We start from the raw sequence: 24,885 nt of genomic DNA, 5'->3' as shown, positions 1-24,885 counted from the left end.
CCATGTGTAACAACTTGCGTGTAGACGTATATATGATCCATGCCTATAAAACCTCATTCTTCCTCTTGAAAACCTTTATCTATAAAACCTCATTCTTCCTCTTGAAAACCTTTACCTTCAAAACCTCATTCTTCCTCTTGAAAACCTTTACCTATAAAACCTCATTCTTCCTCTTGAAAACCTTTACCTATAAAACCTCATTCTTCCTCTTGAAAACCTTTACCTATAAAACCTCATTCTTCCTCTTGAAAACCTTTACCTTCTGAAACCTCATTCTTCCTCTTGAAAACCTTTACCTATAAAACCTCATTCTTCCTCTTGAAAACCTTTACCTATAAAACCTCATTCTTCCTCTTGAAAACCTTTACCTATAAAACCTCATTCTTCCTCTTGAAAACTTTTACCTATAAAAACCTCATTCTTCCTCTTGAAAACCTTTACCTATAAAACCTCATTCTTCCTCTTGAAAACCTTTACCTTCAAAACCTCATTCTTCCTCTTGAAAACCTTTAACTATAAAACCTCATTCTTCCTCTTGAAAACCTTTTACCTATAAAACCTCATTCTTCCTCTTGAAAACCTTTACCTATAAAACCTCATTCTTCCTCTTGAAAACCTTTACCTATAAAACCTCATTCTTCCTCTTGAAAACCTTTATCTATAAAACCTCATTCTTCCTCTTGAAAGACTTCACACACACTTTATGCGGGGTTTAGCACTAGTTTTTTTTCTATGTTCTTATTTGAAAAGTATAAAGTCTATAATGTCACTATAACAAAATACATGTTTACTTCATGAGAGATAATAACAAGGTCAGTATCTTTAGTATCAATTAATATATTTCATCTCAAAAGAAAAAGAACAATAAAAAATGGGCCGAAGTTTCTTAGGCCCAATCGAGTTTTCTGTACAGCCGCTACAGCGAGTATAATAAAGGCCACCGAAAATAGATCTATCTTTCGGTGGTGTCGGTATAATGCTGTGTGAGCCGCGGCCCGTGAAACTTTAACCACGGCCCTGTGGTGGCCTATGCTATATCGTTGTCAGAAGAACGATTATGGCTGACTTTAACGTTAAATAAAATAAAAACTACTGAGGTTAGAGGGATGCAATTTGGTATGTTTGATGACTGAGGGGTGGATGATCAACATACCGACTTGCAGCCCTCTAGCCTCAGCAGTTTTTTGTTTTTAAGATCTGAGGGCGGACAGAAAAGTGCAGATAGAAAAAAGAGCGGACGGACAGACAATGCCGGCACAATAGTTTTCTTTCCAGAACTCTAAAAAGAGGTGACTCATGACAGAACATGACACCAGAATTCCTGGCTTCTTTGCCACAAAAGAAATTGGAACCTATTAAACTAATGTTCGTTCTCAGAACACACTCGAATAAATGTGGATAATCACGAGACTGAAAGATAAGAATTGTGACCATTACTTCCTTCAGGAACTTCTTGAGTTAACTCCTTGAGTGGTGGACTAAAATATGTAGCCTCATTAGACTTAATGGGGCTGATGCATAAACTTTCTTTTTGATAAATGGTTATACTCTTTTGTTAAGCGACTCTTCGTCGATTACTCCTGCAATATTTTTACTATGATGCTAAAACTCATAAATAAAAGTATTATGGTGGCAAAGATATACGTACATTGCGTTACTCGAATACCTAATTCATTTTAGATCAACAGTAAGAAAGAATCAAGTTTTCAATTTGAAATGCTCCATTTTACAAGAGATTCTGAATGGAGTGAGTTCCAAATAAGCACTGCATCGTGAGGTAAGGTTTGCAAGAGTAAGACAGATACTCTTTCAGAGATCGAAGGATCAGGAGCCGACGTAATACCTACAAAAAAGTAGCAGCCTCTGCAATACGAAGATTGCCGATTTCTACAGAATAAATGTAGGAAGGTGTCGCCTCACAGGTGATTAGCTATCGGAAAGAGGGACTCCAGGAACAAGACGGAACAGGGGCCGAAAAAGTCCCCGTATAAGGGTAGGGGCAGAGACAAACGGAGTGAGGTCACTAATCACAACAGCTGCCTTTGATACACTTCTATCAAGGAAGATGGCAAGAGATGAATAATCACTCATATGAAAGCAATATTCAGACTTGGATGATTAGGACGACAATAAAACATTTATGCGCTAGCTACTAGTAGATTTGGTAATGTGGAATATCTACAGAAACAATGAGAGAGAGAGAGAGAGATTTGTAGGCCATCTGGCATTGCAACTAACAGGGTCGTTATTGAGAGAGAGAGAGAGAGAGAGAGAGAGAGAGAGAGAGAGAGAGAGAGAGAGAGAGAGAGAGAGAGAGAGAGAGAGAGAGGAGAGAGAGAGAACGGGAGAGAACTCCGAGAGAGAGAGAGAGAGATTGTTGGCCATCTGGCATCACAACTAACGGGGTCGTTAACTCCAGAGAGAAAGAGAGAGAGAGAGAGATTGTGGGCCATCAGGCATTACAACTAACAGGGTCGTTACAGAGAGAGAGAGAGAGAGAGAGAGAGAGAGAGAGAGAGAGAGAGAGAGAGAGATTTTGGGCCAGCTGGCGTCACAACCACCAGGATCATTGATCCCAAGAGAGAGAGAGAGAGAGAGAGAGAGAGAGAGAGAGAGAGAGAGAGAGAGAGAGACTGTAGGTTATATGACATCACAACTGACACGGTCACGGATGCCAGAGAGAGAGAGAGAGAGAGAGAGAGAGAGAGAAGGTCAACATATTCCTAAGCACTGCTGAAACAAAAAAAAGTGGTGCCGTGTGCATCATCAGCTGACAAACCTTGACAGACGGGACAACAAGAATCAGGCGGCGTGATTGGCTGAAGACATTCGACCGCCGGGCAGCTCACTCGGTAACAGTTCACTCGACCGTCGATACAGGAGCAGGTTCGACACGGGTCGAGTGGGTCGAAGAAAGAGACGTAATTCTCGATGGTCTTTCCGGCGTAGCCGCAACCTACGAAAAAAAAATTTATATTAGGTAACAGAAATAAGCCTGAAATTCGCCTCTTTGTAACTTTTAAAAATGGAAATTAGACAAAAATTCGCCTCTCTGTAACTTTGAAGTACATATCAAATGCCTTGACCTGTTATACATCTAAAGGATAATTAATCCTGTTTTGACCAAATTATCACTAACTGAATCATATGAAGAGAAAATTTTATTATTTCGTGCAATGAAAATGTAACTTATATTATTCTGAATGTGTTGTTCTTTCTAAAATTTCCTTTCGAGCAGATCAGCTGATTACAACATTCTATCCCTTTTTGAACAATACATTGAGAAGTCAAAAAATCTTTTTTGTAATGACTGATATATATACATACATACATACATACATACATACATATATATATATATATATAAACATATAAACACACATATATATATATGCATACATACATAAAATCATACATGCATACATATATATATATATATATATATATATATATATATATATATATATATATATATATATATATATATATATAAAATAAAAAACATACATACATACATATACTGTATACAGTATATACACATATATATATATACGTACATAAATAAAAACATAATACATCTATGCATATATATATATATATACGTGTGTATGTGCACATATGCTAGGCAGCAGTTCAATACTATACCCAAGCACTGAATGCCCATGACACTTACCAAAACAGTCATAACAACAGTCCTTCAGTCTGGGCGAGGGGCAAGCATACGGTGGGCATGGGCGTTCTTTACAAGTAACTACCCCCTCTATACAGCTGAAAATATTGATATGAAAACGTTTTTGTCTCCTTTGACAAAACAATGAGTACATAATAACAGTAGAATATCCTTAGGGTAACTTCATCTAAGTATGAGAATTTCATCACTGCTTTTTTTACGAAATGGCAAATGTTATTGTTTACAATTAATCATCTAAGAAGCATGACAGCAAAGCTTGGTGTTTCTATTCAGTTTCAGTATATCATTACTTGTCTAGATATTGATATAAAAATACTAAAAAAAATATGAAAATACTGCATATAATTATCTGTCTAGATAATAATATAAAAATACTCTGTACAAATGCATGATAAATGACTATTCGCAATATTTTATTGTGGCAAAATAAAGAAGCAATATTCTAACCAAAAACATGTGAAAAATAAAAACTGTGATCTGGAAGTGTGCGTGTGTGTGTTGGTTCAAGTTGACGGTAAAAACCAGCAACCGATATCGTTGCAACCAATGGGGGTTGCTGAGCAAGACGAGCGGCCAATCACGTTTAACTAAAGCGACATCGACTGTAGAGATTCACCGTCATCTCAGATGAAATACTGAAAAACTTAGCGTTTCACTTACCTGCATTCCTGACAGTGATCTTTCGGATGGGTGAATATTTCGTGGTAGTTATAGAAGCGATCGTGGAAGCGGCACTGTTTAGGGTCGAGACAAATGGGACAGCAGACATCGTCCATTGTTTTCGGGTTTGAACATTCCGTTGTCGGACACCTGATGGTTTCGCACAAGACGTTTCCTTCCTGTAATTTGATGGTGAGAAAATTGAAAGACTCTCTCTTTCTCTCTCTCTCTCCAATGGAGCGCAACATTTATTAATTTATTTTTATTTTTAAATAAGTGAGATCTCATCTGCATTTCCCTTTACCTCATCTTACTTCTTCCTAATGAACGCCATATTCTTTGGAAGTTTGAATTTCAAGTCAATGGCCCCTTTGGTGGGCTTCTTCCATATGAATAGGGTTCATCTTCTGATGTAATAATAATAATAATAATAATAATAATAATAATAATAATAATAATAATAATAATAATAATAATAATAATAATAATAATTCACATATATATCCTAGTTTCGTTGTAAGTAAAAGTAAAAAATGCCAAGCTCATTCTTCAAAAATACAGTTTCCACAGTTAATGTAAAAATAATATAGAGGACGTTAGTTTTTCATGGACGAACCAATGCAATTTACGACAGAAAGTTGATCAGATGACATCGTTATCTACAAAACCATCTGGAGAAAACCTTGAATGTACCTCAAGCATAAAATAAGCATTTTTCAATACGAGGTTCTCAGGGAAGTCCTACCTTGCACATGCATTTTTGGCAAGGGTCATCCTCGTGGGTGAAGGTGGTGGCGTTTGGGTATATCATCTGGGTGAAAAGACAGTCTTGACAGGTCGGGCAGCAGGCATCAGCGGGCATGGCTGGATGAGTGCAAGGGGTTCTTGGGCAAAATACCCTGCTACAGGTGATGCCGGATTCCTTCAGGGAAAACGAAGGTCTCGAATCAATAAATAATGAAATAACTACATAAATAATATAAATAGATAAATAAATAAATAAAAACATAAATATATAAATAAATAAATAAATAAATAAAAACATAAATATGTAAATAAATAAATATATTAAGCTCTTCTTTGACCTCTGTTCTGATAAAGGGAGTTATGGAGAAACAAATCCACAGTTACGTTGTGGTAAAAATATTTACAAATAAATCTCTACAGAGAGCTTTCGGGAATCTGCTCGATTCCCCTTTTTCAAAGGGGAATCGAACAGATTCCCGAAAGCTCTCTGCACAGATTTAATTTCAAATATATGTGCAAATACATAACTATGGATTTGTTTATCATTTTTAAGACTCGTGCTACTATGAGTATTTTAATTTTTAATAAAAGGGAATTATCTTTTGTCGGATCCTCAGAAATCTGTGGCGTTAATCTATGGAAAAATGTCCTGTAAATTTCTGAAAAAAAAAAAATAGTGCTTGCCATCACAGAATTTCAAGATTCGTTTTCATTGCACTTAATGCCTATACTACCCATGCACCGTATACATTAAATACATTATATATTTATCAAAACACTGCTTACCAAACAAGTGCACTGCTGGCAAGGATTGTTTGGGTGGACAAAAGATTCGTCGATCTTATAAGTTACGCCTTCAATGGAGCAAGAAGTGTGCCTGCACGATTCACAGTGGGAAGAAGAAGAGGAGGAGGAGGAGGGGGAGGAGGAGGAGGAGGAGGAGGAGGAGGAGGAGGAGGAGGAGGAGGAGGAGGAGGAGGGGGAGGAGGAGGAGACAGAAGAACCTCCCGGAACGGCTGTAGTGGTAGTAGAGAGAAAGAAATCTGTTTCTAGAAAGAAATCTGTTTCATGTACATATGAAGAATCAACCGGAGAAGGCATTGCTCTGAAAGCGGGCAGGGCAGTTGGATAGGTCACTTGATGGTCGAGGCATTTTGGGCAGCACTCAGAGGTCACCAGCACCGAAACAACGCAGTTTAGTGGCGGACAATGCTTCTTGTAGCACTGCACGTTGCCGTTCTGTGTACAGAGAAGGTGTCGTCAGCTCGAGTGCAATTTTGAAAAGTGGAAAATTAGTCTTGATACTCCAACATCTGTTTGTTATTGAATTATGAAGTGCTGGTGATCAAGCAATAATTCTTAGATCATTCAAATAGTAGATTATGGTTTTAACAGGATATGTCATCAGAGGTAATGTAAGAGATATCTACAGAGATACTTAACTTTTCCTTAATGTAACTGTCATAAAAAAATCAGCCTTCAGTGAGGTAAAACTCACCTTACAATTACACTCATAGCAATCACTGTCGTGCCTGGGAGATCTGAATGCCATTCCATTCGCATACTCTTGATCTAAGTACAGGCAATTGTCACACAGAGGGCAGCACTGTCTGGGGGGCATTGCCGGGTGGGTGCACTGCGGATTACAATTTTCTCTGCCATCTTGGCACTCCACATGCCCTCCCTGGCACCGGCAGTTCACGCAAGGGTCACTAGGAGATGACCACTCTGAGTCGTCCCTGAAGGAGAGGCACTGATCAGGTTTTTAAAAAGTGAATGAGGAAAACTTTCTTAAGTCCCATTTACTGTTCATACCTCCCTCAGGTTTCTTTTCTACTTGGCTGTCCAGCTTCTTTGACACTTTATCTTGCTGAATTTTTTTAACCTTTTGTTTAGGAGCAAATATTCCTCCTTGTGAGGCATATGGGGGTCCCGTTAAGTTACTGAATAATAATAATAATAATAATAATAATAATAATAATAATAATGATGATGATGATGATGAAGCAATTCACAGTGGTGTGAATGTAAATATACAAAACTATATATATATATATATATATATATTTATATATATATTCTATATATATATATATAATATGTGTATTAAAAACTATATTTGCATACATATAGAGAGCGTTTGGGATATATATTATCCTATATAAGGAGAATCGATATATATATAAAATCTTATTTCCATATATATTTATAATATATATTTATATTTGCACCACTGTGGATTTCTTCACGATTTTAGTGACTCATGCTTTTATGAGATTTTTATGAATAATAATAATAATAATAATAATAATAATAATAATAATAATAATAATAATAATAATAATAATAATAATTCATTTCAGGTATAAAAACAAGAAGACTGCTCTGTACACCTCCACTGAATCTATTCAGAATACACAACAGAATACAGTACTAGGAAATTCTCAAGCCATATTTTTCTTTCTCTAGAAAAAACATAAAATAAAATAGAATATAGTTTAAGTTTTCATTCTCTGGAATAAACATACAGAATAGAATACAGCTGAAGTTTTCCTTCTGTGGAATAAATATATAAAACAGAATACAGTTAAATCCTTCCTTCTCCAGAATAAACATACAGAACAGAATATACAAAAGTGTTCATTCTTTAGAATAAACATACAGAACAAAATACAGTTAAAGCATTCATTCTCTGGAATAAGCATGCAGAATAGAATACAGTTATTTTCCTTCTATGGAATAAACATACAAGAGAATACAGTTAAATCCTTCCTTCTCTAGAATAAACATACAGAACAGATTATAGTTAAAACATTCATTCTCTGGAATAAACACATACAACAGAATACAGTTTACGCAATCATTCTCTGGAATAAACACAGAAACAGAATACAGTTAAAGTTTTCCTTCTGTGGAATAAACACATAAAACAGAATACAGTTAAAGCCTCCATTCTCTAGAATAAACATACAGAACAAAATACAGTTAAAGTATTCATTCTCTGGAATAAACATAAAGAATAGAATACAGTTAAAGTTTTCCTTCTATGGAACAAACACATAAAAGAATACAGAATAAACATTAAAGCATTCATTCTCTGGAATAAACATACAGAATAAAATACAGTTAAGGTTTTTCTTCTGTGGAATAAATATATAACACAGAATACAGTTAAAGCATTCATTCTCTGGAATAAACATACAGACCAGAATACACTTAAAGTTTTCCTTCTCTGACATATAAAACAGAATACAGTTAAAGCCCTCCTTCTCTTGCATAAACATAAAAGTACAGAATACAGCTAAAATCCTCAATGAATGGACTAAGGCACTCACTCGTATGTTTCGCCTAAGTAGTTGCACTGGGAACAGGTAGGGCAACATTCACCTGGCCTAATTTGGGCGTTGCGGCAGTAAACAGGTTTGCAGGATTTCGTGTAGCAAACCAGGCTCCCTGAAAGCATTGATCATTCATGGGATGCTGAATTTTTGTTTAATTAGTGTCCTTGCATTGCAAGGAAGTGGGGGGATTCTGATGCACTTGAATCGTACAGAACTGGAAGAATTTTGATATAGTTATATTACGTGAAAATGGAAGAATTTTAATACAGTTATATTACATGAAAATGGAAGAATTTTAATACAGTTATATTACATGAAAATGGAAGAATTTTAATACAGTTATATTACATGAAAATGGAAGAATTTTAATGCAGTTATATTACATGAATATGAAGAATTTTAATACATTTATATTTTATGAAAATGGAAGAATATAGTTAAATTACATGAAAATGGAAGAATTTTAATAAGTTAAATACATGAAAATGGAAGAATTTTAATACATTAAATTACAGGAAAATGGAAGAATTTCAATATAGTTATAATACATGAAAATGGAAGAAACAAACTGATATAGACAATGAAAATGGAAGAATTTTAATACAGTTATAAACATGAAAATGGAAGATTCTTACTACAGTTATATTATCTTCGAAAATGGAAGAATTTTAATACAGTTATATTACATGAAAATGGAAGAATTTTAATGCCTTAGTTATATTACACAGAAACTGAAGCTTTTAACAGCTCTCCTAAACTGCTCAAAGCTGAAGAATTTCAATATTTTAAATTTTACGTGGCTTGAGAACCATATAATTAAATAGCAACGGGACCTGGAGGAATTTGTGCAATAACTAAAATGCACAAAAATGAGGAATTTTAACATATTCAAATTACAGGAAAAATAAATTTCTATAACTTAAATAAAGACCTCAAATTCTTCATTGGCAATCGGAAATTATAGCTTTCTCCAACAATTATGAGAAATCATAAAACTGCATCATTCTTAATGAGGAACTAGAGAGAGAGAGAGAGAGAGAGAGAGAGAGAGAGAGAGAGAGAGAGAGAGAGAGAGAGGTCACTAAAAACGGCAAACCTTTGAATAAAATAGGAGAAAAACATTACCATTTTTGCAGTAACATTCACTGCAAGGGTCAGTCGTGGGAATCCTCTCGTCTTGGGCATAGATTTTGCTTCTATAGAGACAGGCTTCACAAGTGGGGCAGCAGGTGGACGGCGCAGGTGGTACAGGGTGGCTACAGTACACCTGTTTTGGGAAGGATCGATTTTATGAGAAGTGATCTTACCAGTTGGAGAAGCTTCGTGAACATTTTCATTTGACTTACTGGTATGGTATTTTTTATGCATTTACCTTAGTATTTGGCGAAATTATGTTATGGAAATCCATGTTCTACTTGACATGTGATAGAATATTTTTGTTCTCTTTATTTTGCATTTGTTGGAATTAATTTAGAATCGTTGCCCTACTTGACGTCTAAAAAATTTCTTTGTAAGTATACTTATATGTAGTCGAGTTCAAAGCTATTATGCAACCAACGCATCAATTCACTGAAACAGGAATACTATAACAAATGAAGATTTATTTTCAACTCAGTTTGTTTATCCATTTGCTTGTTTGTTAACAGAATTACTGGGAACTTTACAAACAGATCTTTACACAAATCTGACCAAAAAGTGGCCCTCTTGACTCGCTATAAGTGATTCAATTTTGTGAGAGTTAGGAATGTAATATCAGGGAAGGCGTTCCAAAATCGAAATTTTCGCACCATTACCGTAGATTTCCATAATAAAGTTTAATCACTGCTCCAGCTAAGAAAGCCTGACTGAACACTAACGTCTCCTTTTAAACAGTAAGATGTGGTTTGAATTCGACACTGACGTAAGTATGCACTCTTTTACTACTTTTTTCATACTTACTACAAATTATTGTCACTTTGGGAGTCATACTAACAGAGTGATTAGCAACCTCGCTTGACATACATACTTACTTGGCACTGCGCACGCGCACAAGTGATGAGGTTCTTGTGGCACTGGCATTGTTGGCAGGGGTCAGACTCGGGGGTCCAGTGCTGACCTTCGTCCCATGTTTGACCTTTGTCGTCTATGCAGCCTGAAGAGATGAATGAAAAACTTAAATTTTATGTTCGGAGAGAGAGAGAGAGAGAGAGAGAGAGAGAGAGAGAGAGAGAGAGAGAGAGAGAGCGATTGTTGGCCATCTGGCGTTACATCTACCAAGGTCGCTGATTCCAAAAGAGAGAGAGAGAGAGAGAGAGAGAGAGAGAGAGAGAGAGAGATTGTTGGCCATTTGGCGATACAACTACCAGGGTCGCTGATTCCAAGAGAGAGAGAGAGAGAGAGAGAGAGAGAGAGAGAGAGAGAGAGAGAGATTTCCAGAATTAATTGATATAAGCCTTTTTTTCGTTCAAATATCCCTAAAAGTTATTTTGTATGATCGACCCAGGGTGCATAATCAATATTTCAGACGAGAAGGCCAGAGGATTTTCGTATAGTTAAAGTAACCTTATGCAATTAGAAAGAGACAATGAATAACTAAACGACTTCGTGGAAAATGGAGAGAAGGAAATATTTAGGTATGGACATAAATCTTTAGTAAATTTTTGCTGTACAAAGCCTAGAATTAACTGTCTGATATTCTGTAATTTCCAGAAAATTTCGGAATTATTCAAGCACAGTAAGTTTTCTATTGATTCTTTCCTAATGAGTAAACGACTCCATGGTGGCTGCAAAAAATACTTACAAGAGATTTCTAAATTTGCATAAAATACCCTATAAACGTTTATATATAAATATAAATATAAATATATATATATATATATATATATATATATATATATATATATATATATATATATATATATATATATATATATATACAAACACACACACACACACACACACACACACATATATATATATATATATATATATATATATATATATATATATATATATAAATATATAAATAAATTTTTATATACACAGTATACAGTATACATATATATATATACATACATATATACACACACAAAAACTCTCAGCTGAAAAGTGATTACTTACCAATGCAGATGGGGCAACATTCACCATCTGGACGGTGTTTCAAGAGACAGTCCAGTTCAGGACAGGTCATTCTTGGGTTACACTTGAGCGAACCGTCCAAGCACTGGCATGGTTCACACGGATCACCCCCTCTGTTGAACCACACCTGAAAAAGTATGGCGTCATGCAATGCTGTCCATACACATACAATTTTAAATAAATAAATAAATAAATACATATAATATATATATATATATATATATATATATATAAATAAATAAATAAATAAATATATATATATATATATATATATATATATATATATATATATATATATATATATATATATATATATATATATATATATATATATATATATATATATATGTATATATATAAATAAATGATGTAACCCATCAAGAAACAGTAGGACTTCAATCGATAAGAATAAATTGTTGTACAACATTCTCATGGTGAAGATGTTAAAGTAACTAAACACGTTGAGAAAAAACGAGAGTCAACAACCACACGGAAACCCAAACCTTGTTGTCAACCAACTGTCCATCAACGAAACACCTGGAACAGTCTGGACAACAGGAACCTGGAACTGGAACGCCATAGGGGCACCTTTCACACGTCTCTCCAGTACACGTGATGACGCCAGTGTCGCAGGAGCATTTCTGAAGAATGTGAGAGAAATAAATATACGTTTAGCTGAAATATAAATAAATAGAAGATAAAAAAAACGTTTAGCTGGAATATGCATAGATAGACCTGTAAATAGACTGAAGACCAGTCAGAGAACTGATCTATTAAAAGCACAACGAGAACTGGAAAAACTTCATGCGAAGATGCAATGCATTACTACCTGATGTATCTCCCCTTGTATTTCAATAATCTACTTACATTCTTCTCTACTTATTTATTAATTTGTTAATCTACTTTTTCTTTTCTACGAAATAATCTATTGTCTCTATATTTCCTGTTACCTTCTGTTACTTCTTTCAAATGAACACCATATTCTTTGGAAAACTGACTTTCGAGTCAATGGCCCTGTAGCTTGTTCCATATGAAGAGGATTCACCTCCTGATAATAATAATAATAATAATAATAATAAATAATAATAATAATAATAATAATAATAATAATAATAATAATAATACTGTTTTTCGGAAGCTTGAATTTCAAGTCAATGGCCTCTGAGGTGGGATTTTTCCATATGAATAGGGTTCATCTTCTGAATAATAATAAATAATAAATAATAATAATAATAATAATAATAATAATAATAATAATCTTTGGAAGCTTGAATTTCAAATCAATGGCCCCTGTGGTGGGCTTGCTCCATATGAATAGGGTTCATCTTCTGAATAATAATAATAATAATAATAATAATAATAATAATAATAATAATAATAATAATAATAATAATTACCCGACATTCACTTTCATCTTCCATCCACGTCTCTCCATTCAGCCTGGATTTGCCCCTGTTGTCAACGCAGGGCACCTCATTAGGACAGTGGTCAGGGCAGCACCGCCCGGGGAGGACTATGGCCCCCGGGCACGGAGGGGGCCTGCATTCCATGGCCACACAGGCGACACGCGTGTCCTGTGGAGGAGAACAGGATATAGCAGAGAAAAGTCAAGGGATTTTTGAGGATCAAAATTCTAAGTTATTTCGAAGTTTGTTGTTGTTGCTGTTTTTGATTAAGCCGACCTTTACCGGCACGAGCTCTTGCTCATAGAGGAGCCCGTAACATTTCGAAGGAGTTGTTTGAATTCCAGGAAGTCAATGATGTTGCATATACAAATCTAACTTAAAATATAAAAAAACAAGACACAAATAGATGGTAATATATGTATTTTGAATTCAGTAAGAAAAGTGATGACAAATATTCTACCTTATTCCGAAGGACTTGGTCGATTTTCAGATATTCAGTGATACTGTATATGAAAATTAACTTGCAATATCAAAAACAAGTCATAAATAGTGTATATCAATATATTATCATTATGTTATTTCACTGATTTCCTTCATTAGCTACATATATTGGTTTCTATGATATATGTGACTTTAATCTTGAATGGGTGAATTTTCACCAAAAAGAATACATTACACAGAGAGCTTTACACCTTATTCTGAAATTCAGTTTTTAGTTTTCTGTAAAGGAAAACTATTGTGCAGGCTTTGTCTGCCCGTCACTAATTTTTCTGTCCGCCTTCAGATCTTAAAAACTACTGAGCCTAGAGGGCTGCAAATTGGCATGTTGATCATCCACCCCCCAATGAACAAACGTAACAAATTGCAGCCCTGTAAACTCAGTAGTTTTTATTATATTTAAGGTTTAAGTTAGCCATAATCGTGCTCCTGGCAACGATATAAGATGGGCCTCGGCTCATACAGCATTATACCAAGACCACCGAAAGATAGATCTTATTTTCGGTGGCCTTGATTATACGCTGTAGCGGCTGTACAGAAAACTTGATTGCGCCACTTATTTTATGAGTTAGTAGGCCTATAGGCTAAGTTTCTAAAGAATATCTGCTCATTTTGATTTAAAGTAAGAATAATCATGTCTCTTCTGAAATTATGCATGCAGTTTATTTTTATATAATAATAATAATAATAATAATAATAATAATAATAATAATAATAATAATAATAATAATAATAAATACATAAAAAAGATAGTATGTTACTAGTTTTAATAACAACAACAACAAAACAATAATAATAATAATAATAATAATAATAATAATAATAATAATAATAATAATAATAATAATAATAATAAATAAAGATATGTAATAATAAATACATAAATAGTTTTAATAACAATAATAATAATAATAATAATAATAATAATAATAATAATAATAAATAAATAAATAAATAAATAAAAATAAATAAAAAAATAAAAATATTTAATAAAATAAAGGTGCTACGGTACCACTTTTCTAGGTCTTCCGAATAAAAACAAACAAATATATAAACACGAAAAAACAAAAAACATTTTTCGCTCACCTGACAAGAGCAATTGAGGCAGGGATTAAAGGAAGGCTGGAACGAGGACCCGGTGGCTATTATACGATCGTCGTAGGAACACTGCCCTGGGCACCTGGGGCAACATTCCCCAGGATCGATTCCGGGTGCATGCACACAGGGGGGGCACATTCCTCTGACTGGCAAGTCACGGTGCCCAGCTGTGAGGGGTTGGGTAAATAGATAGATAGCTAGATAGAATAACATACAATTTAGGCCGAAGGCCAAGCGCTGGGACCTATGAGGTCATTCAACGCTGAAAGGGAAGTTGAGAGTAGAAAGGTTTGAAAGGTGTAACAGGAGGAAAGTACGATGGAAGAAAGAATATAAATGGAGGTACAGTAAAAGGAATGAAAGGGGTTACAGCTAGGGGCCGAAGGGACGCTGCAAGAACCTTAAGTAATGCCTACAGTACACTGCGTGAGGTGCACTGACGGCATTACACCCCCTATGGAGGAATGGGTTGGGTATATTTGGCAGAAGAAGAGAGTGATAAAGTAGGTATATAGACGAAAATAAAATAATAAATATTTATAATAGTATAATGAGGTTATAACATGAAGGATAAACAAAATATTTAATCTGTCAAGAATTAAATCATGTAAATATTTCATATAACATATATAGACTACTATAAAAAAAATTCATCAAAACTTTTGTAAATGGTAGGTTCAACAAAGTATGTTAATATTCAGTACATCAGATATTATAGTTATAAACAAAGTTTTTATCAACTTTTGTAAATAGTGGATTAAAAAAAGAATGCAACAGTTCATTATATATGTCAGATATCAGTTAAAGAAAATTTTGTAAATCGCAGATTTAACAAAGAATATAACTATTTATAGTTATATTTTAGAAAAGGTGAATTCAATAGAGCATATTATTATTTAATGAATCAGACATTATGTCAAAGATAAATTATTTATCAAGTTTTTTAAACGGCAGACCCAGCAAAGCATGTAAATATTAACTATATCAGATATATTTAAAGACAAATCGTTTATCAATCAAGAGAAAGATTTGAAAGCACAAAGGATATTTTTTGTAGTCCAGAACGCCAATAACTGGCTGTCATAAGCGAAACAAAACTAATTAATTCACCAAAATAAGATATAAATTAGCATTGTGGCTATAACGACCCTACCAGAGATAAATAAAAAAAAATCGAAATAAATATGAAAATTAAGGTAAATACGATCCCCCAGAGACAAAAACATACAGAGGTAAATATGACAATTCTGTCCTAAAATGGGAAACTGCAGTATCTGCAAAATTTTCTGAATTGAGATATGCCACCTATTAGGCTCGTGAAACACTAATACACAAGTTACTGCACTTTCAGAATGATTCTTCGATGCTTTATTTCAGGGGTCCCATTAGCAGTATCTGCAAAATCAGTAGTAAGGCAAGGGAAACCTGCAGTACCTGCCATTTTTCTCAGTTTTGTATTTTTGCAGATACTGCAGTCCTCCATTTCAGGGCAGAATACTATAAAATAGATAAACATAACGATAAAGTATTTCTCCATTAAAAGACTCACGTTACACGAACACGTTATACACGGAGCTATGAGTTTGGAGTCGCCGTTCATGATGTGATGCCCCTGGTAGTCACAGTGATGACAGACAGGGCAAATTCTCCTAAAATTATAAACAGGTGGGCGTAATCCCAAGGAATAGCAGAGTTGTTCTCCCTAAAAGGACAAGAAATTATTCAGCTGCAATCAGCAGAGGAAGGACTTATACAATTACCCAAAATAGCGCCACTTATTGTGAAAGTGGTTTAAGTGTAGAAGGGCATAAGGAATAACTGAGCTTTTCTCTCCTGATATAAGGTGGAATTAAAATCTACAATCAGCTCAGAAGGGAAGTGGTGATTCAAAGACTAATAGAATTACCAAAAATAGGACTCATTGTGAAAGTGGTTGAAGTGTAGAATCCACAAGGAATAACTGAGTTTTTCTCTCTTGATACTAAAATGGAACCAAAATCTACAATCAGCTCAGAAGGGAAGTGGTGATTCAAAGACTCATAAAATTACCAAAAATAGTGCCACTTATTTTAAAAGTGGTTTAAGTGTAGGAGGGCACAAGGAATAACTGAGCTTTTCTCCACTGATATTAAATGGAATTAAATAACTACAGTCATTTGAGAAGGGCAGTGGTGATTCAAAGACTCAGAAAAATTACCAAAAATAATGCTACTTATCGTAAAATTGCTTTAAGTGCAGGAGGACATAAGGCATTAACGAAAGCACTGCAACTTATTATAGAAGTGCTTCAAATGTAGAAAGACCTATGGCATTAAAGAAATAATACTACTTTTTATAAAAGTGTTCCAGGTGTAAAATAAAAATAATTAACAGAACGAACAAAATTATTACCCCTCATTATAAAAATGCTTCACTTACATAAGGACATAAGGACTCACAACATGAACAAAATAGCTGCCATTTGTCATAAAAGTACTCAAAGTGCAGAGACACTTGGAGTAAAGCAAGAACAAAAATACTACAACATATAATCAAAGTGCACAAGTGTTGAAGGACATATAGCATTGTTAAAATAATTAATTTCCACTTCTCATTACTTCCTGTATCAGGATAAGACATCAATCTTCAAATATTTAATATATAACAGTGTCCAGTTTATCTCATTGCACACAGCTGGATCATAAATGCCATTATAACTATTTTGTAATGGTAATAATAATGCAAAAATATAAATAAATTCATCTCATTACTGTAATAATCATTTTATATTTGGTGATTCAATTCAGTCAGACACCTGAATATTTTAGGAATTTATTAAATTACTCAAATTTTTTTAACCTGAACGAAAACATAATAAGAAATGTAGACAATAACAATAACAAAGACAAACAAGTAAAATATAATCATTCCATGCAAGAGAAATTGCGTATTTGTTTTGCAGCAACTTGTACTTGAAAAATGAACTACAGCACTTGTTTTACAGCAACTTGTACTTGAAAATGAAATACTTGTTCTACATCAACTTGTACTTAAAAACGAATTACTTGTTTTACAGCAACTTGTACTTGAAAACGTAATACTTGTTTTACAGCAACTTGTACTTAAAAACGAATTACTTATTTTACAGCAACCTGTACTTGAAAATTAAATACTTGTTTTACAGCAACTTGTAATTAAAAATGAATTACTTGCTGTACAGCAACTTGTACATAAAAACGAATTACTTGTTTTACAGCAACTTAAAAATTACTTATTTTACAGCAAATTGTACTTAAAAATTAAATACTTGCTTTACAGCAAATTGTAATAAAAATGAATTACTTGTTTAGCAGCCAACGTGTACTTAGAAATAAACTACACCTGTCCCCTAATTACCAGCTCACCTGTTTGCACTGGCAGTGAGTGCAGGGGTCAGGTTGCCAAGTGTCACCTTCCTCTGCACCATCGCAACTGTTGCAGAAGGCGCAACATTCACCTGGATAGTGATAATGATAATGAATATAATGAAGACTGTAATATGCCTGGCGACAGAAATGATTTATATGAGATTATTAAAGACAGGAATGGCCACTCAAACTTTAAAAAAGGGAGAAGGCCTAAAAATATGTAAAGGATCCCTAAGCTGTCAAAAATGACGTATAATAATAATAATAATAATAATAATAATAATAATAATAATAATAATAATAATAATAATAATAATAATAATAATAATAATAATATCTTGAATTAGATACATTTCCAGTAAATATCGAAAAATGTCTGTTTAATGTTACAGTAACTCTAATAATAATAATAATAATAATAATAATAATAATAATAATAATAATAATAATAATAATAATAATAATAATAAATCTAGAACTGGATGCATTTCCCTAAAATACAGAAAAATATCTCTCGAGCGTTTTCGTAATTATAAATTATAATAAAACGAAACTCTAAGACATAATATATCTATTATTGAATACATTTCGAGTGAAATATATTTTTAGTTCTCGTAACTTTAAAAATAATAATAGTAAAATATATATGAGAAAATAAATATACAACTAGGGGAAAACTCATCCTGAGCAACCTACCAGGTTTGAGAATTGGGTCACTGCAGGTCAACTCAGGGCAGACCACAGGGGCACAGACGAGGGACCCACCAGTGCATTGGCATTCTATACACGTATCGTTCACGTCTGCGACCGTCTCGCCTTCAGGTACCGTGTAACCGTCGTAATTGCAGCCTGTAAGAAAGAATTACGATCATGGAAGTGACAGACAGAACAATGGTTTTCACCATCGTCGATGAGTCTGGACGGATGTTGTGTATTCAGTTACATCTGTCTGTTTGTTTAATTATTTTAGATTGTCTGTTCACTATGTGAATCATTTCTCTTTCTTTTTTAAAAATACCGGTTTCCTGGGAGGTTTATTTTTATATATATCTGGGATTTTATTATTTTTAAGGTTTTTTTACTGAAAACTGTGTAGGGTAATATTGACGTTGCTGATTCATTTTTATAATACAAGTACTTTGAAAAGATATAATTACCTTATCCTCCAAATTAATTAGACTAACAAAAATGACTCGGTTTAACTTAAACAGAGAAAGACAAAGATACGGGTAGACAGATGACGGAGAAACTAACAGACTTCTCAACTCGCAAGATCACAAACTAAGAAACATTACTAAAACAAAGAAGGAAAAGTATTCATTTCAACAGACTTCTCGACTCGCAATGTCCAAACTGAGAAACATTAAAAAAACACAAACTAAGAAACATTACTAAAAACAGAGAAGGAAAAGTAGTCATTTTAACAGACTTCTCAACTCGCAATGTCACAAACTAAGAAACATTACTATAACAAAGAAGGAAAAGTATTCATTTCAACAGACTTCTCAACTCGCAATGTCCAAACTGAGAAACATTAAAAAAACACAAACTAAGAAACATTATTAAACACAAAGAAGAAAAAGTAGTCCTTTACAAATGTTCGGTAGTCTTTGACGCAATGAAAACATACAAACTAACTAACCATGCTGGCAGTCAGGACAACAGGCTCCGTGGGGCTTGGCAGGATGCGTACAAGGGACTGTGGGACAGGTGACTGGGTGACAGATCATCTCCCGATGATTACAGGTGCACGACTCACAATTAGTCCCAGTCCAGGTGGACCCCTCCTCTCGAAGCTGTCCTGACTGGTCCACGCATCCTGGAATATATATAGTTCATTAATGATTTGCATGTATTTTAAGGTGTACAACGCTTCATCTGTATGGTTTATATACACTAAAATGAGTTGGTTACTTCCCGGAATATGTATGATTTATTGATAGTTTACCCTAGAACTAAGGGAACTGCAGAAACGGTAAAGAAAATGGACCCTGCAGACTGAATGAATGAGAAATAGCAAAGTTCTCCATGTGAGGACAGAGATAGATCGAGCATCAAAGAAAGCGGATGTTAACATTGGTTTAATATTTAGGCCAAACTACTAAAAATTGACAAACTTTCGAGCGAAGCCTATCATTATAGGTTTTAATGATACTGGAGTTTCATAATCCGAAGAATTTATTCATCTCGCCATTAAAGAGATGTCCTTGGCCATCCTTATTTTGCATACTAAAAATGAAGAGATAAGTCATCGGAAGATGAGAAAATTTCCTGCTTGTTATCAAAAGGATAGCTAACGTGACGTTCTATAGAGTAAGTAATAAGCGATTACGAATCACTCCAAATCTTTCGCAACAAAACTCCAGGTTTGCCAGAGTCTTGGTCTTTAGCAACGTAAACAAAATCCCAACTTTCGTTGTTTAATTTCCTTGCAATTTCATCATTGATGAAGACTTCAAACTCACACCTGCCTTTTTAATTTTTTTTAATACACCATTCCCGCCAGAGGTCTACTACTGTGAACCCAGTTTAACTTATCCTCAAAACATAAAAACCCAAAAGAAAATTACATACCATCACAAGCAGACTCTTTCCCAGTGATGGCATCGATGAAGGTGGGTCTACACACACCGTCGCACCCAAGGGCACGGCAGACGATATTAGGCCTCCTGGCGCACTGGAGTAGAGCCTGTGGAGGGGCACTTTCTACCTGAGGGAACCCACCCCCTTCGGGTGAAATGGGGAAGAATGAAATAGGCCCAGGGGATTCGTATGAAGGATCAAATGGTGGGGAATCGAAGAGAGAAGTCAAGAATGGGTAAAATGAGAAAGATGGCTTCGTCGTAACTGGTGGATCGTTCAGAGAGTAAGAGAAATATGACGGGGCATCTTCTCTTCCAAAAGCAGTATATGGCCTGCAGACTTCTTCTTCGTTGCAGTCGACTACTGGGTCACCTGCTTGGCATCCGCTGTACGGCCTCAGGTTAAGGCATAGTCTGTGGAGAAATGGAACTCACATCATGTATATGCGTGTAGTCGTTTACTTAAGCTAGACTCATGCTGACAAAAAGGGCTTTTGTTCATTTTAGCAGCTCTGAGGCAAATCTTTGCATAAACTTGTGTAGCATGTATTAGATTCATGCATACATTCGCAGTTTTTTTTAAATTATACACACATACATATATATGTATAAACATAATTTACATACACATATATATGTGTGTGCGTGTGTGTATGTGTTGTACATAGCCATGCAAACATCTGATCACGAATATCTGCGTTAAATCAAACGTCAAACGATAACAAAACTCTATTTAACTGAGAACAATTACACTTAGTGTAAAACTAAACTTGCTAGAAAGTAGACTAAAACAAATTCATGAATTCCTGTTATGACTGTAAGTCTGAAAAGAATCTCTCTCTCTCTCTCTCTCTCTCTCTCTCTCTCTCTCTCTCTCTCTCTCTCTCTCTCTCTCTCTCTCTCTCTGTTATTATCGGTGCAAGAAACTGTGTCAAAGAGTAACCTCGGGTTACATTATCTCATCACCTCTGGAAATACTCCTGCGGAAGATAAGGTTCACTCTGAAGGCGAAGTGATCTGGAGTCCATCCGATGGGGTGAAACCATAGGACGCAGGATACTCGCTGTCTTTTCCTGCTGCCGCAGGACTTCTATATCTGTCTGGTGTGAAGGAACATTTAAAAAAATCAAGAAAGTACTCTATGCTGATTCCAGTGCTGGAAAGTAACAATATCAGTTTAGAAAAGCTTTCAGTAATTAGCTTAACTGTACAGAACTTCTATGCAAAGCTTCCAGGATTTTGCAGCAGGGAAAGAACTCTGTACTGATTCCAGTGCTGGAAAGTGATGATAATATCAGAGTCTGGAAAAGCTGTCAGTAGCTGGCTTAACTGTACAGAACATGCAGAGCTTCCAGGACTTTGTAACAACAGAGACTGAACTCTGCACTTATTCCAATGCTGGAAATTGATGATAATATCTGTCTGGAAAAGCTTCCGGTGATTGGTTTAATTGTACAGAACTTCCATGCAGAGATTCCAGAATTTTGAAACAACAGAAAAAGAACTCTGTATTGATTCCAGTGCTGCAAAGTGATGATAATGTCAGTCTCGAAAAGCTTTCAGTAATTGGCTTAATTGTACAGGAACATGCAGAGCTTCCAGGATTTTTTTAACAACAGGTAAAGAGATTATTCAAATCACCTTACTGAAGTAATTGTATTCCAGCCACCAATCTGGAAGAGGAGTCACAGGTGGGCAGGTCCTTTCGATGTTCTTTAACAAGGCTTCGTCTGTGAACCCATTCAACCTCTGTTCAATCTGAGCTTTCAATAGTTTGTAAAAGGGACCTTTGTGATGGTAATTGCACTTTTCTCCGTCGTATCCTTCCAGGTCGAAGCCAAAGACGTCGTACCCTCTACGATCAAGGCCGAGGATATTGAACCCGGACTTCGTGTATCCGTAAGAGTCGAACACAGGTGCCGCCAATTTGGTGTTGTTCAAGCTCGAACGACAATAAGGCACTCCCAGGGCAGTGCACCCTTGGGCGTCGAGGCCATAACGATCGTATCCCATTCTGTCTATCCCTGCGATACTGTATCCGTCACGGTTGAAGGAGTCCTTATTGTAGCCGCTCCTGTCGTATCCTTGGGAATCGAATCCATTTGTGTCGTAGCCGTCATTATCGATATGTGTCGTAGCAGAATCCGTCAACATCTTATTTTCAGACATTCCAGAGGGATCGTCTGATATCTCCGCGCCGTCGTCTCGAAGGCAAGGCGAGCCTTTGGACGGGAGAACGTAGGACACGCCTAAATAAGAGGATTTCATGACATCCTTAGGCGTTACGCCAAAGGGCTCCACCTCGAAATAACTCGTGGAGGCCAGATAGCTCTCCGACCTCTCGCCATTCCTAGCCATCCAGTCGTCCCAGACCTTGTCCAGGAACGCCATGTGCGACAGGAATATCGGGTCGTAGAACTTCTCCGGCGTTAGGACGTGGCCTCCCACAAACATCTGGAAGAGGCCTGACATGGCCTCCAGGTGGATTCTGAAGGTGGTGTAGTTGTCGTTGGCGAGGAGGTGGGCCAAGCTGACTGCATCCGGAAGCCAAACGTAGTTGTCGAACTGGCGCATGAGACAAGGAGACCATTTGGGATTCGAAGGCGAATGAAACGGGTTGTAGCGAACGCATCTGGTTTCGTCATTCCCGTCCCCGCCGAACGAATTGGCTTGCCACGCCACGGACCCAGCGAGATCCCCGACGTCCAACGTCCAGTCGAAGTAGGGTATGGTCAAGTCGCAGTAACCATTATCCTGAAGTACCAGTTCCACGACCCACAGGAAATACCGATGCCAGGGCAGGTAGAAATTCGTGCCGGCGAAATGTGGGAGGTGGGTCGCGTATAGATCAGTGAGGCTGTGCCAGCTGACTTCGCCTTCCTCGGCTGCTAGACGAGCGACAGCCTCGACGTATTGATTCATCTCACTTCCGGGTTAAATCTCGGAATTCCTTTCGAGGGAGAGATGACTCCCCGCGGCGCATGCAGGTGAAGGTCCCGCTCTGCTGGCAACGGCAGGTGTGACAGGAGGACCTGCGGACTTCGCTCACTTTGTAATGTTGATCTGTTTAATGAAAATATGTTTTGTTTTATTTTTAGTATATCAGTACATATTGTCACTCAAATCTTCTCCTGTCTATTTGGCTTTAGCGTTCATTTAAACTATTGTTTTATGCAATCACATTAAACTTTACAAAATGAAGAGATAATTTACACAAATAGAATCGATATCGATAAATTATTCTAACCAAAAAGTCTGAAACAACTCGTTTATGTGAAAACAATTTTTCTATGGCAATTGCACGTTTCATAAAAAAAATCTTCACAAAGATTGTCCAGTTTTGGGTTAAAACAATTTTTAAAAAATCCAAACACCTTTACAAGAACAATTTATAGATGGAGAAAAATAATTCTAAATGCAAAAAAAAAAAAAAAAAAACACACAACAAACAGGCGTGACATCACTGACCAAGGAATCGACAGCCACACACTGGGGGCGCTGGGGTCGGCTTAGTGGACACCCCCGGGGTGAAAGTGACAGCCTGGTCCTCTTCAGCTGCGGTGACACAGGCGTCCTTCAAGGTCTGGGTGCAATCCCATCTCCACAGGCGGTTCCTGGTGTTCTGCTGTTCATCGTCTGCCCTTCAGGAGAACGCAGCAGTAATAATCAGGAGATACTTACTCAGTATCGAAAATTACTTTACAACTTTAGAACTAAGAATCAATTCACTGAAGTGTTTTTATTCTTATTAATTTTTTTTTAATTATGTTATCCTGGAATTACAGTTTTAGAACTAAGAATCAATTCATTGAAGTGTTTTTTATTTTTAGAAATTTTTATCAATTATTATGTTACCCTGGAATTACAGTTTTAGAACTAAGAATCAATTCATTGAAGTGTTTTTTATTCTTATTAATTTTTTTTAATTATGTTAACCTGGAATTACTGTTTTAGAACTAAGAATCAATTCATTGAAGTGTTTTTTATTCTTATTAATTTTTAAAAATTATGTTACCCTGGAATTAAAGTATTAAAACTATGAATCAATTCATTGAAGTGCTTTTTATTCTTATTAATTTTTTCTAATTATGTTATCCTGGAATTACAGTTTTAGAACTAAGAAGCAATTCATTGAAGTGTTTTTTATTCTTATTTATTTTTTCCAAATTATATAACCCTGGAATTACAGTTTTAGAACTAAGAATCACTTGATTGAAGTGTTTTTGTTACTCTTCTTAATTTTCTTAAATCACGTTACCTTGGAATTACAGTTTTAGAATTAAAAATCACGTGATTGTTTTTTTATTCTTATTAATTTAAAAAAAATGTTATCCTGGAATTACAACTTTAGAACTAAGA

The 24,885-nt window shown here is 35.5% G+C and overlaps 3 protein-coding genes across 3 annotated transcripts in view; all 3 read right to left on the bottom strand.

Annotated features, from left to right (window-relative positions):
- LOC136826712 (kielin/chordin-like protein) overlaps positions 1–16,200 on the bottom strand; it is a 45,142-nt gene extending 28,942 nt beyond the window's left edge. The window contains exons 1-14 of the mRNA XM_067084105.1: positions 16,108–16,200; positions 14,547–14,725; positions 12,954–13,130; positions 12,060–12,197; positions 11,539–11,683; positions 10,449–10,570; positions 9,565–9,706; positions 8,434–8,551; positions 6,597–6,837; positions 5,885–6,337; positions 5,097–5,273; positions 4,352–4,530; positions 3,674–3,768; positions 2,780–2,956 (exon numbers count right to left, since the gene is read on the bottom strand). Of these exons, the coding sequence (XP_066940206.1) occupies positions 2,780–2,956; positions 3,674–3,768; positions 4,352–4,530; positions 5,097–5,273; positions 5,885–6,337; positions 6,597–6,837; positions 8,434–8,551; positions 9,565–9,706; positions 10,449–10,570; positions 11,539–11,683; positions 12,060–12,197; positions 12,954–13,130; positions 14,547–14,696 (2,314 nt within the window). The 5' untranslated portion in view covers positions 14,697–14,725; positions 16,108–16,200. The remainder of the gene's footprint in view (positions 1–2,779; positions 2,957–3,673; positions 3,769–4,351; positions 4,531–5,096; positions 5,274–5,884; positions 6,338–6,596; positions 6,838–8,433; positions 8,552–9,564; positions 9,707–10,448; positions 10,571–11,538; positions 11,684–12,059; positions 12,198–12,953; positions 13,131–14,546; positions 14,726–16,107) is intronic.
- Positions 15,927–23,448, bottom strand: LOC136827043 (uncharacterized). Its single transcript, XM_067084792.1, has 8 exons — positions 22,168–23,448; positions 21,493–21,626; positions 20,519–20,940; positions 19,587–19,763; positions 18,641–18,793; positions 17,942–18,033; positions 16,108–16,260; positions 15,927–15,953 (listed from the first exon to the last, which is right to left on the bottom strand). Exons 1-8 carry the CDS (start codon positions 23,446–23,448, stop codon positions 15,927–15,929), a joined length of 2,439 nt encoding a protein of 812 aa, XP_066940893.1.
- A 7-nt stretch (positions 23,449–23,455) lies between these two features.
- LOC136826711 (complement component C1q receptor-like) overlaps positions 23,456–24,885 on the bottom strand; it is a 60,060-nt gene continuing 58,630 nt past the window's right edge. The window contains exons 19-20 of the mRNA XM_067084104.1: positions 23,995–24,167; positions 23,456–23,589 (exon numbers count right to left, since the gene is read on the bottom strand). The gene's annotated coding sequence lies outside the window, so the exon portion shown is untranslated. The remainder of the gene's footprint in view (positions 23,590–23,994; positions 24,168–24,885) is intronic.

Source organism: Macrobrachium rosenbergii, chromosome 41 (assembly GCF_040412425.1).
Source record: "Macrobrachium rosenbergii isolate ZJJX-2024 chromosome 41, ASM4041242v1, whole genome shotgun sequence".
NCBI lineage: Eukaryota > Metazoa > Arthropoda > Malacostraca > Decapoda > Palaemonidae > Macrobrachium > Macrobrachium rosenbergii.
Note: the sequence above shows the minus strand (reverse complement) of the source record. Positions and strands in the feature narration are given on the sequence as shown.

Bases quoted from the DNA above. Each gene is read 5' to 3' on its own strand.
- LOC136827043 (XM_067084792.1), bottom strand. From the start codon at position 23,448: ATGAATCAATACGTCGAGGCTGTCGCTCGTCTAGCAGCCGAGGAAGGC. The intron at 21,627-22,167 runs GTGATTTGAATA...CCTTCACACCAG, and splicing joins AATACAATTACTTCAGTAAG to ACAGATATAGAAGTCCTGCG. The intron at 19,764-20,518 runs GTATGTAATTTT...TATATATTCCAG, and splicing joins GAAAGAGTCTGCTTGTGATG to GATGCGTGGACCAGTCAGGA.